Below are 13,349 nucleotides of genomic sequence, written 5' to 3' on the forward strand. Positions count from 1 at the left end.
TACGGGAAAAATTCTTTGTTTTAATCCTTTAACTTAAGGTGGCTGTAAGCCAGTTTTTCATAGGGCATGTTAATAGGATTTACATGGGTTCTTTAAATGAGGTTCCATAATAATTGGCTCCCACCAGCACTAATTGCCTTCTTTGTGTCTTAGTGAAGTCCTGGTAAGCCACACAAGATAATTGTGTACTTGAGGTTTGACGCCTAAGCCCTTAAGACATTTTTATGTTGCTTCAGCCAGCATGTCGTGCCATATTGCTTCCTGCAAAGGCTATACTGTAGTAAAATAGGAAGCTGGAGTTGTGCAGATGGTTTTAAGAAGAAGAAGAAGAAGAAGAGTCTCAAAGCGGCTAACATTCTCCTTTCCCTTCCTCCCCCACAACAAACACTCTGTGAGGTGAGTGGGGCTGAGAGACTTCACAGAAGTGTGACTGGCCCAAGGTCACCCAGCAGCTGCATGTGGAGGAGCGGAGACGCGAACCTGGTTCCCCAGATTAGGAGTCTACCGCTCTTAACCACTACACCACACTGGCTCTCTCACACCTGCATTCATTACAAAAAGGAGACGTACTGCTGCAGGCATGCTTAAAAAGGATGTTCCTTTCAGATTAAGTCCTGTGAGCTTGTTTACATGAGAGGGGCTTTGGGCTCAGTGGTAGAGGGCATGCATTGCATGCAGGAGAAAGTCACATATTCATTTCCCAATGGCATCTCCAGGTGGGGCTGGGAAAGATCCCTCCCTGAAACCCTGGAAAACCACTGCCAGCCATGTTGACAACCCTGATTGTACATAGACCAACAGTCTGACTTTGTACAATGCTGCTTCCTGTTTGGTTAAAAAAAATGCTTGAATTCTACTTTAATCCCCAGGCAACAGTCCTGAATTAGCAACCTTCTTAATGCTGTGAAGGAATTATAGGAAATATTAGTCACGTGGAATAACAAAATCATTAAAAGATAGAATTGGAAGGGACCCCAAGGGACATCTAGTCCAACCCCCTGCAATTCAGGAATCTTTTTTGCCCAACCTGGGGCTCAAACCCACAGCCCTGAGATTAAGAGTCTCATGCTCCACTAACTAGTTGTTTCAGGTTTCTATTGCTATGTGCTTCAGGGAATTTGGGACTCTACCCACCTCTGCTGGGGGTGAGAGTGTGGGGTGTGGAAGACATTGATCAAAGAGATTCATTTTTCCTCTCCGATATATAATATTGGGATGTTATAGGGTTGCCTGATTCACTATAGATGTAGGTCAAACAACAGAAATGCATACGTGAAGTTTTCTAAGGCAAAGTGTGATGGTGGACACTAACTTGTCAACCTTTAGAAAGTATTAGACAGACCTGTTCTTCTTCATCTGTTTATTTGTGGCAACTGGCCATAACATTTAAACAGAATGTTAGTATTTGTAAATGTAAAATGCTACATGAAACCAACAGGAGTTGGCGATTGCTTTTGTGCTCTGCTTGTAGCTTTCCTAGAAGCATCTGGCTAGCAGCTCTCCCAAGTCAAATGCTAAACTTGGTGAAATTTGCAAGGAAAGATCTCTGGCTGAAACTTTTCAGAGCTGCTAAAAAAATACAAGGAAAGCGTTCTGGATCAGGCCAGTGAACTGGTACTCAAAAGCATTACTGCCTCCAGCTGTGGAGAACAGAGCCACCATGACTAGTAGACGTTAATAGCCTCCATGAGTTTGTCCAGTTGTCTTTTAAAACCATCCTGGTTGGTGGCCATCCCTGCCTCTCATGGGAGCAGATTCCATAGTTTCACTGTGCGCTGCATGAAGATGGGCTTCCTTTTGTCTGTCCTGAGTCTTCCAAGATTCAGTTTCATGTCCATGATTTCTAGTGTTACGAGAGAGGGAAGAAAGCTTTTCTCTATCTGCTCTCTCCATGCTCTGCAAAACTTTATAAACTTCTATCTTACTTGCCTTTCCTCTGAATGAAAAAGTCCCAAACATTGCAACCTTTCCTCACAGAAATTTGAGGAAAGGTGCCAGTCAGAGTAGACAGGATTGGGTCTTGGTATAAGGCAGCTTCTTCTCTTCTCGGCTGTAAGCATTGCCTAAGTGTTTTTATCTCTCTTTAAATTATAGGTGCATATAAACAGTACTCACGGTTCAGTCCACTCACTCGACACCGATGCCCTGCTGTCTTCGGGAGAATCTCTCAAGTCAGACAACGACATGTTCAAAGAGGGGCTGAGGAGGGCACAGTCAACGGACAGCTTGGGAACATCAGGATCCTTGCAGGCCAAAACTCTGGGCTACAACAACAAAGCCAAATCGGCTGGGAATCTTGATGAGTCTGACTTTGGACCCTTAGTTGGGGCGGACTCTATGTCAGAGAACTTTGACACGGCCTCCCTTGGCTCTCTGCAAATGCCCAGTGGGTTTATGTTAACCAAAGACCAGGAGAAAGCAATCACAGCGATGACACCGGAGCAGGAGGAGACAGCATCCCTGCTCTCCAGCATCACACAGAGTGTTGAGAATGCTTACGTATCTCCTAGCGGTTACAGATTAGTTAGTGAAACCGAGTGGAATCTCCTTCAGAAAGAGGTAAGTTTTGTATCCACCATCTTCCTCCCTCCTGAAGATTGCTGCTGTGGAGGATGGTGCATCCACCAAGTACAAAAAACTGCTCTGCCCTGCCCAGAATCTTTAAACCTCCACCAGCGCTTGCTGCAGCCGCCATCATAGTGCAGTCTTCTGTGATACTTTGGCATTGTTTTTGCAGAGTTTCTGCAGCTTCCATGGCAAATGATGACTTTTATGTTCTCCAGGTGCAAAACGCTGGGAACAAGCTGGGCCGGCGTTGCGATATGTGTTCCAATTATGAGAAACAGTTGCAAGGAATCCAGATCCAGGAGGCAGAAACCAGGGATCAGGTGGGTCCAAGGTTGCTTTCTTCCATGCAAAAGGGTCTTGGTGCTTAGAAGTTGCTACCAGTTCACTGAGTACTTACAGGGCAGCATAGCTCTTGGCTGCATGGACATTGGCAGAAGTGAAGCTGGCCAGCCTTCAACCTTTGAAATGAGAAAATAAAATGATTCCTGGAGCACCAGACAGAAGTAAAATTTTCACATAGAACTGTTACTATACTTCAGTATAAAGGGGAAGAAATGTTGACACTTGCAGGGTGGGTTTCTGTGGTTCCCAGAATTGCTTCTTTTCTTGTAAAGTATAATTTGCTTTCAGGGTAGGAAACCACTTTCTTTTGAGGGCCACGTCCACATCCCTTTGCAGTAGTAATGTGTTAGGGACTGCACCCTGGGGTGGTGTTGGGCAGAAACAAAAGTGGAAGGTGGTCAGACTCTTAGTCTCTTTCTGCCATCTTCCTTCCCCCCCCACCTTCCCCTCCAGTGGGCTTCTCAGGGAAGGACAGATCACTTTTGCCAGCGATCTGAACTGATTGCTTGCCAAGTGATCTTCTCTCCTTCCACATGGCTCGGTCTGTCCGGCCTTTCTTCCTCTCCTGTTGTTATCTTCCTCCTGGCTCCCCACCTCAATAAAATTAGGCCACTGGCTGTATGAAATTAGGAAGCCATCCTTTCTCACTCTTTATCTTCTACATTGTCTTCTGCATCTGCTTCAACTTTGTTAAATCTGACGTATCTAACAGCTCCCTAGCAGTATTCTTTTATCAGCTGTGTTAATAATGAAATCAATAATCCACTTCCTCAGTTACATTATACAAAGATCTGAAATGCTTAACTTCATTGCTTTGTGGCTGAATGTTTCACTCTTGCTCAAGTTCTTGTTAGGCTCTTTCTACTTACCTGTTGTTCATAGTTTTTTTCCCTTTTATTTTGCCTCTTACACACAGCATTTTCTTAGTTTATCCTGGTGTTAAATGGGTACTTTCTTATGTGCCTTCACTCTGACATTTTAGTGTACATGTATTGCTTGGGAAAGGACAGGAAGCTCAATGGGTTATGTGGTGTGTGTTTTTTACTTGTGAGTTTACTTGCAAGCTTGGTGTTCCTTTTGTAAGAATTTTCTTCCTTTGTTGTATCTGGTTCCCACCCCCCTCAAAACAGCAAAAATATATACATTAACAACTCCCTAGCTAACTCAGCAGAGCACATGATCAGCGTTTCTCTTCAATTGACATTTTAAGGGAAAAACCCCACCTGTGTTGATCTATTTCCTTATTCAACCTTCAGGTTAAAAACTTAGAATCCTCCCTCCCGGAAAGATCTGATAAGATTGCCATTATCACTGGACATTCGCAATATCTCACAAACTGACCTTTGAGTCTCAGTTCAAGATGTGACTAGTATATCTCTTGGATCATGAGTGTTTCTTGAGTTGTGGTTTCTTATCTGAAAGGCAGGAATCAATAGATGCATCTTTATCTGAGTCTGAACCCGCCCATCCACTAAACCAACCTGCTGTACTCCAGAGGTTCAGTATGGGCCCTGGTCAGCATGGCTGTGGTGGCTGGGGCCGATGGGTGTTGTAGTTCAAAACATCTGGAGGGCACCAGGTTGGGGGACGCTGTACTAAATTAAAACAGGAGGCAGCTGGTTTCTCAAAGGCTCAGTCTAGACCCAGCTGAGTCCCCAACACCTGGGACCTCTGCTCCCTGCATATTGCCCATCTGATAAGGTCTAACCACCTTCTCTTCTGTGGTAGCCGCAAAGCTGTGGAGCTCTTCCTGTTCTGCATCTCAGCTGCCGATTCCCATGCACAAGTCAAGAACAGGCAAATGAGAATGAGCAGCTGACGTGCATCAGGCTTCAGAATCCTCTGTTGCTACTCATAGCAGGGAGAGGAGGGTAAAGGAGGCCTTTGGTTGCATCTGGGCTCAGGCAGGTGTGATCTGGTGGGTGGAGCGAGTGTTGTGGCCTTTGGGCCTTGTGCAGTTCAGAGACTGCCCCTGCTAAAAATGTGTTGCAGAACAAGAACGTCCGTACTGTATTACTTTATTATTAAAATGTCTCACATAGAGTTGTCTTGCCCCTTCCCTTCTGTGCATAAGCGCCATCAGTTTTACTATTTTGGCAGAGTTGCAACACACACCAGGGTGGTGGAGGAAAGGGAATCTTCCTTCCTATTGCAAGCGTTACCAGTGTCAAAGCAGTTGTAATGAAAACCTCTTTGCTGTTTGTGCAGAACATAAAGTTTGGATGGTTTAGGGTTAGGCAACTCACAAATGAAGCATGACTCAACCTGTACTTTCAGTCAATATTCTTCTGAGATTCACATTTCTAGAGGTGGGGAGCCTGCAACCAACCCTCCGGTGTTATTGGGCTTTAGAAGCAGCACTGGCCCTATTGGCTGGGTCCGTTGGGAACTGGAGTCCACTTGGAATTCTATAATAGCCATAGGTTCCCAATCTCTGATGTAGAGACCAGGGGCTTGTTTGCAAGATCAGGGTTGCCTGAGGTTGACTTTTAGAGTTTGTTGACTCGGGGATGGTTTCCTGGATTGACAATCGTAGAGTTGTAAGGGACCCATTGGATCAACTACTTCAACCCCCTTCAATGCAGGGATCCCTTCTCCACGTGATCAAGGAGGTCTGCAGCGCACCCAGTCACAATGCAGCACTCACTTTCTCGTATAATTAATTCGCAGGTCCCTTGTGGCTGCAGGGAACTCTGCACTCCACCTACCTCTGCACATCAGTGATAACAACTCTGCTATTGTTTGCATGAGAGGTGAGTCAAGAGCCCCTGAGTTTGTGCAGGGGCTCCTTTCCTCTCTTTCAACTCACTTCAGCCTCTGATTCACCCCTTGAGTTAAAATTGGAGGTTGAAAAGAGTTTGGGGGTTGTTAACCCAGGGCAGCCTTTTTGCCAAGCTAGTGCCCTCCAGATGTTTTGGACTGCAACTGCCATCAGCCCAACCCATCCGGAGGGCACCAGGTTGGAGAAGAAGGCTGCCCTTGGGTCATTGATCATGTAGACAAGCCCCTCTGACAGACAGATTAATGGCTACCAGATCTTTCAGAGTCTCTCGTGTCCAAAAGTTCAAACTCTCCTTCACATTTAAAATATGTTACACTTCAGCTTTTTTTGTGCATAGCTACACCTACATCTAGAAAACTTGGCATACTTGACTTTTGCAGTCTTTACAGAAAGCTTTTGATTATTATTTTTTGCAGAGAAGAAAAGGCAAGTTGTACAACATTTTTATTACAGTTAGGAAAAGAATTTAGAATTCTGCGCAATGAATCAGTTGCTGCAGTGTTGGAAAAGGTTGCATCCTATACAGGGGGGCCTTTGGTCACAGCCACTCTCTCATCAAGAGTGCAAACATTAATTCATGGTGTGTTTTTTTAGTCTACGGCTGTCTTAACCCCTCCAGATGCTTCGAACTACAACTCTCATCGGCCAAGGCAGTTGTAAGTTCAGAGCATCTAGAGAACATGAGGTCAGTGAGCTGGGATAGCTCAGTTGGTAGAGCATGAGACTCTTACTCGGCGGGTTGTGGGTTTGAGCCCCATGTTGGGCAAAAGATTCCTGCATTGCGGGGGTTGGACTAGATGACCCTCGTGGCTCCTTACAACTCTACAATTCCATGATACTGTTGTTGGACAGTTGTCCTCACCCCACCCCCTTTTAGAAGGAAGGTAATTTATGGTGTGCTCTTGTCCTAACCACATAGGTGAAGAAGCTTCAGGTGATGTTGAGGCAGGCCAATGACCAACTCGAAAAAACCATGCGAGAGAAACAGGAGCTGGAGGAGTACATGAAACAAAGCACTGAAGATTCAGGAAATCAGGTACAGAAAACCTGGAGAGAATCAAAATCCTAAAGGAAGACCAGCAGTCTGCAGAAGGATATCCTAGGCTTGAACCTTTTTCATTGTAAAACCCCAGAGTTCCCTGGAAGAACAGTTTGAGCTTTCAGCATAAATGTTTTGAGAGTGTGTGTGTGTGTGTGTGTGAGAGAGAGAGAGAGAGAGAGAGAGACGATTGGCAACTACTACTGTTTTTTTCAAAAAAATTACTGGTATTGAAGAGCTTTCGTTTATTTTAAGTTGCTATTAATTGCTATGTAAGCTCAGAGGGACGCGGGTGGCGCTGTGGGTAAAACCTCAGCGCCTAGGACTTGCCGATCACATGGTCAGTGGTTTGAATCCCTGCGGCGGGGTGAGCTCCTGTTGCTCGGTCCCTGCTCCTGCCCACCTAGCAGTTTGAAAGCACCCTCTACCCTTAAGTGCAAGTAGATAAATAGGTACCGCTTTATAGCGGGAAGGTAAACGGCGTTCCATGTGCTGCTTTGGTGCCGGTTCGCCAGAGCAGCTTCGTCACGCTGGCCACGTGACCCAGAAGTGTCTTCGGACAGCGCCGGCTCACGGCCTCTAGAGTGAGATGAGCGCACAACCCTAGAGTCTGTCAAGACTGGCCCGTACGGGCAGGGGTACCTTTACCTTTACCTTTTAAGCTCAGAGCAGCGTACATACAATTACCGGTAATTAAGACAAAACAGTCCTTGCTCATAGGTTTGCTGTCTAAAAAGACACAGCACAAAATAAAAAAAGATATGAGGAGGGAAGAGGAAAGAAGTGGCCTCTCCTCATCTAATCCTATACTCTCAAAGGTCAAGCACTTAGAGCCAGCTTAACACCTACCCAGTGTGAGATTTGGGAGAATAAATCAACCAAGAAAAGCTGATGCTTCTATTCCAGCCCTAGATTAACCCCATAAGTGTGATTTCCCTATGTAAACAGCTTCCCTTAATGGCAGTGATATAAAACAACCAACCAACCAACCAACCATGGAAATTTGGTTTGGTATAAGTTTTAAAAATATAGATAGACAAGAGAAAAGGAAGAATGCACGATAAAACAATATCATAGTTAAGGGGAAAAGGAAACTCTCTAATTACAGAGTATCACAGGCAAGCTTCTGGGGACCATTAGAGTAAAACAAGAAAAGGATTTCCAGACTTCTCAGTGTTGTTGTGTTTCGGCAGAAACAATAAAATCACCATCACCATGTATATAACTCTGGATAACATTGCATCCTTCTGATGAAATAGACTGTAGTCCATGAAACCTTATGCCATAATAAATTTGTAGGGGTGGTATTCAGCTATGTTTTACACAAAACAGACCCATTGAGATTAATGAACATGACTTAAATTAGGTCCATTAATTTCAAAGGGGTTACTTAGTTGAATATCACCTTTAATCTTCAAGGGGCCACAAGACTCATTTGCCGCTTTTATAGCCTAAGGAGAAGTTTAGATGTGTGCAAGTTACATAGCCAGATCATAGCTGGAAAAATATATGTGCGCAGCCTGAGGAAGTACCATCCACCTTGGGCCTGCCCATAAAAAGCAAGTCTAGAGTTAGAGGCTAGGATGTTTGCTGTTTCCAGGAGCTCTTCTCATTGTGAAACTTTTGCAGGTGAGCTGAGAGTTGGTTTTGCCCCTGGGTGAGAATCCAGAGGCTGAGAGAGAGGGTGTGTCAGAAGGAAAATGAAAAGATATTGATTTACATATATGAGTAACTCTGTATTAACTTGTATTACATGTACCAGTAACTTTGTATCACATTTTTATACGTCACTCTGCAATTTTGTAATATTTTGTTTTAAGTTGTCTGTTGTTGTTTCAGTTATCTGTACACTGATCAGAGAGATTTTAAAAAATATTTTAAGCAGTATAGAAATTAAAGAATCAAATGCATCTATGCTTGAATGACATGTGATCAGAAGCTTGAAGAACTTCCACCTAGAAAATAGAAGACAAATGGAATGTATGTAATCATGGCCTCCCAAATTTTACCAACTGCTGTTGAGAAAGCTGCTTCGGTGACTTCAGTTGCATGCTATATAAGAGACCATGTACCAGAAACTCCTGCACTAATAGACATCCCCGCCAATCTGTCCATGGCCCTTTCAACAATACTGAATTTAGTTTGAACATACTGACTGAAACATTGCAAGGGGCAACATACCATTTACTGAAAACTTTGTATAGCGCTTCCTTTTTGTGTTATATTTGTGTTGGTTGATAAGGTCTTCTTTCTTTCCTCCCCTTTAACAGGTCTCCTCGCTTATTGTTAGAGTTCAGGAGTCCGAGGCCCTGCTTAGCGAACTGCAACAGGCATTTTCTCAAGCCAGGAGAGATGTCCAGGACCAAATGGTAAAAGAAATGCAGCCTTTTTTTAAAAATAATCTTGGGGTTTTGAATAAATAAATAATGTCACTGTATGGCTTTTTACTCCAAATGACAGCCTTGTAATTATCCACTTGCCTGCCCTTCCAAGGCAAAGAATGGTTGATGCCAGGCCATTAACAAACTTGAGTGCTGTCCATCCTCACCTACATTATGTATATATATAGAGAGAGAAATAAGGAGATTGTACCTGGCTGACTCCTGACAGCAAAGCTAGGTGTGCATCTGTTTCCTTGTTCTCTCTGCTTATCCAGCTGTTGGAGGAGCCCAGATATGCACATGGTGGTGGGGAACCCATCAAGATGGCCACTTTCTAAGGAATATTAAGGAAGGCAGGGGAAGGGGGCACTGAGGACACTGCAGCAATAAGAGGAGTAGGGGTATCTCAGTTGACCATGTCCTGAGAGATGCAGAGGAATCCAACAGAGCTACTAGCATGGTGTGGTGGTTAGAGGGCTGGGAGACTCAGGTTCAGTCCCCACATGAGTCACAGCCTCTCAGACTAACCCACCCTACAGGGGTGTTTGGGGGATTAAATGCAATGGGGTGGAGGGGAGAGAACCATGTGCGCTACCTTCAGCTGCTTGGAGAAAAAAAGGTGAGGTACAAATGCATTAAAAAAATAATAAAATAATGATGAATTCTGCCTGCAGTGTAAAGGCCAGAAAGGCTGTCTTATCAGAAGGCGGTAAACGCTCAACCTAAAGTCTCTTGGGGACGGTTGATGGCAGAGGTTTTATGTCTTCCATCTTGTCCTGGGGTTGTTGTTTAGTCCTGTCCGACTCTTCGTGACCCCCTGGACCAGAGCACGCCAGGCACTCCTGTCTTCCTCTGCCTCCCGCAGTTTGGTCAGACTCATGTTTGTAGCTTCGAGAACACCGTCCAACCATCTCGTCCTCTGTCATCCCCTTCTTCTTGTGCCCTCAATCTTTCCCAACATCAGGGTCCTGGGGTAGCTTATTCTTATCCAGCTACGACCTGTATTGCTTCCATGCCTTTTAAACCCACTCTATCTGAACACTAGAACAGTGGGAAAAGTGGATTAGGGATTATACAGGTGGGATTCAGGTATCTATGAGCCCAAAGTGTCTTCCTAGTGTCGTTTGTTGCTGGCTCTGTCCCAGAAACTTCACAGTGATAGGAATGGACACTAGGCTAGAAGTGTTTGTCCATATCTTGACCAGTAGGTCAGTCTTCCATTCAGGAGACAGGCACAAAATATGCCTATCATAAACTGGTTTTTGCCTTTAACTTCCTTCTTTTTCATATGTAAGTGCAGATTCTGATTTTAGATTTTGTAATACCTTTTCTTGACTGGCAGTGTAGATATTTCTTCATAATGTTACCCACCATGAAATTGTTTTACCGATGAAGGCTGAATGCAAAGTTTGTAAACAGCAAATACATACTTATTTGCACACTCAGTTCTGAGCAGTAGAACAGTTGTTGTCATCCTAGTACTGGGTGTTTTTCTTTCACTTCATGTAACAAGATTCCTTTTTGTCTGTTTACCTTCGGAATCATGTTGGTATGAATTATTGTTCAGTTGTGTCTGCTGCAATCGATTTTACTTTCAACGTTAAACTTTTCTAAGGCTATTAAAGCTCTTTGAGGTAATTGAGAACTCTGACCTTGCAATGGAGCAAGGGCACCCTTGCGGACAAAAAAAGACACATCTATCCTTTACTGCTTCTGGTAATATGCTGCTCGTTGGAATGAGAAACCATGATTCAATTGATCTTTGGTTGGTTAGCTGTAAGGTGTTTTTCTGCAGCAGTTTAATTCCCACTGATTCCTAAATGATCTAAAATCACTTCCTATTTCCAATCTGGGGAAGGTGTTGACACAAAGAGAGGCAGTGTTTTACCTTCCGTGAGCTTAGAAAATGTTGGAGATGCAACTTCATTGATTTTGAAACCGTGACTTTGAAATATTTGTGTGTGTTTTTCCCACCGGAGGCTGTCCTGACGCAGTCGAGGGAACATATCTCGGAGGAATTGTTGAGACTCCAGAAAGACAATGAAAGCCTTCAAGGAAAACATTGCCTGCATGTCTCTTTGCAGCAGGCAGAAGACTTTATCCTGCCAGAATCTGGAGAGGTAGGAGAATACGTTTGTGGTGATTGACTGGAAGTTATTCTCAACATGAAAAGCTCAGGGAGATAGTTGAGTAAAGATGTACAAGTTAGTTTCAGGTGCCTCTGTGTCCACACAAACACAAGGATTCTCACTTCTGCCCCAGTGAGAGGTTAGGTTAGTACCTGTTGACCTTAACTTCTGGGCACATGCACAAATGAGCTTGCTGTGCGCACAAGTGCGACAATGAAATAAATGCCTGTTCCTTTAAAAGTCCAGTGTACCTGGGACAATGGCCTAACCCCATTGCATAGCAACCTGCCTGTCACATTTCCAAAATCCTCCATGCATTCAGGCTAGAATTCCTCCCTTGATGGTTCTGTCTACCAGGAGCAGTATTCAAAACTCCCATAGTTGTAGGCGCATTTTGTGACAGGGGGTTTCATTAGCATGAGCAGTTTCTGAGCTCTGGGCGCAGTACTGTGCCTAAGATTTCAGATTAAAACTGCAGAGTGGAAGGAGGACCTTTTTCTGCCTCCCCACCTCCAGCTACTCTCTTAAGACTGGATAAGAGACCCTCTTAAGAATGTTAGGGGGGTGGGCAAGGGAAGGACTAGACCATGTGAAAAATGAACATAATATTTTAGCTGCAGTTCATTCATTTTCAGCTTTGTATTCTTGTTACAAAAAGTGTGCCTAGACATTCCATTGTTGTGTCCATAACCTGGGTTTAAGGTGCCATTTAGCTCCTAGTTTTCATATTTCTATTTCTAACACTGACCAGGAGTGGGTTTGACACCTCTGTCTCTAGATTCTCACCTTTTCACTTCCTCCTTCCTGGGTTGCTGAAAGGTGCCAATGATCCATCTCTTTCTCTCTGTCAGATGCAACATGTCCCAAGTTTCATCCCCTAGAGGTGAGCCCAAGTCTAATTGGCCATACCTGATTAATTGGCCATACCACCTTTCCCCATCAGTTCCATCCCCTGACTCTACAGGGTGAAAAGAAATAAGATGATTTCCTAGAAAATGTGACATCTCTCTACTGAATACAGTGGTGCCCCGCAAGACGAATGCCTCGCAAGACGGAAAACTCGCTAGACGAAAGAGTTTTCCGTTTTGGAGGTGCTTCGCAAAACGAATCTCCTATGGGCTTGCTTCGCAAGACGACAATGTCTTGCGAGTTCCTGCTGGTTTTTCCCCTCCCCCCCTTTTTCTAAGCCGCTAAGCCGCTTATCAGCTGATCCGATCAGCAGATAAGACGCTAAAATCCACTAATAGCGCTAATCCGCTAATCCTTCAATGGCCTTGCTTCGCAAGACGAAAAAAACGCTAGACGAAGAGAATCACAGAACGGATTCTTTTCGTCTTGCGAGGCACCACTGTATCATGCTTGATCCTTGCTCCCTCCTCACTAGTATGCATTTTCCAGTTGTACTCTAGGAATCTCACACAGGTGCCTCTTTGCTGAGACATCAGTCTTTGCTTGAGGACTCTGCTTTAGGCCATGGGACCTTTGCTTGAGGACTCTCCTTTAGGCCATGGGACCTTGGTGTCAGATGTTCCTCAGTGTGGATCTCTATTTCCTCAACATTTCTTCCTCACCCTGCCACCATCCCCCAGCTGACTTTCAGAAAAAGATTATCTAGCATTTGGACACACAGCTTTTTTGGGAGGGGAATCTAATGTTGGTTTCTCTCTTTAGTGTATACTTCCCTCTTCTGCTAATTTTAAAACCGGTTTCTACAGGGGGCAGGGTGGTAAATATTTTGTTATGTTAGGGCTGTGTCTGGGCATGGGAAAGAGAGAGTGCTTTGTTCTAGAACTGTGTCAACCTTCCTTTCAGGAACTCCGCGACCTGGTCCTCAAATATCGGGAAGACATCATTAGTGTGCGGACAGCAGCAGACCACCTGGAGGAAAAGCTGAAGGCGGAGATTTTGTTCCTGAAAGAGCAGATTCAAGCTGAGCAATGTTTGAAAGAAAACATAGAGGAGACTCTGCAGCTGGAAATAGAGAATTGCAAAGAGGAAATAGGTTAGAGAAGGGCAAGTTCTGGGCCTGGAGGGAGAGGGCAGCACTGAGCACCAGAGCAGAAAGGTACCCTGAGCTGGAAGGAAACTGCTCCTCTAGTTGCAAAGAA

At 44.5% G+C, this 13,349-nt stretch overlaps 1 protein-coding gene across 3 annotated transcripts in view; it reads left to right on the top strand.

The window, feature by feature from the left end:
- RABEP1 (rabaptin, RAB GTPase binding effector protein 1) overlaps window positions 1-13,349 on the top strand; it is a 55,703-nt gene that overhangs the window by 35,927 nt on the left and 6,427 nt on the right. For all 3 annotated transcript variants that reach the window (XM_082201390.1, XM_082201391.1, XM_082201392.1), the window contains 6 exons: window positions 2,095-2,559; window positions 2,784-2,888; window positions 6,612-6,728; window positions 9,002-9,100; window positions 11,092-11,232; window positions 13,054-13,243. In XM_082201390.1, the coding sequence (XP_082057516.1) occupies window positions 2,095-2,559; window positions 2,784-2,888; window positions 6,612-6,728; window positions 9,002-9,100; window positions 11,092-11,232; window positions 13,054-13,243 (1,117 nt within the window). The remainder of the gene's footprint in view (window positions 1-2,094; window positions 2,560-2,783; window positions 2,889-6,611; window positions 6,729-9,001; window positions 9,101-11,091; window positions 11,233-13,053; window positions 13,244-13,349) is intronic.

This window comes from Podarcis vaucheri (assembly GCF_965113315.1).
Source record: "Podarcis vaucheri genome assembly, chromosome: 15".
Classification (NCBI taxonomy): Eukaryota; Metazoa; Chordata; class Lepidosauria; order Squamata; family Lacertidae; genus Podarcis; species Podarcis vaucheri.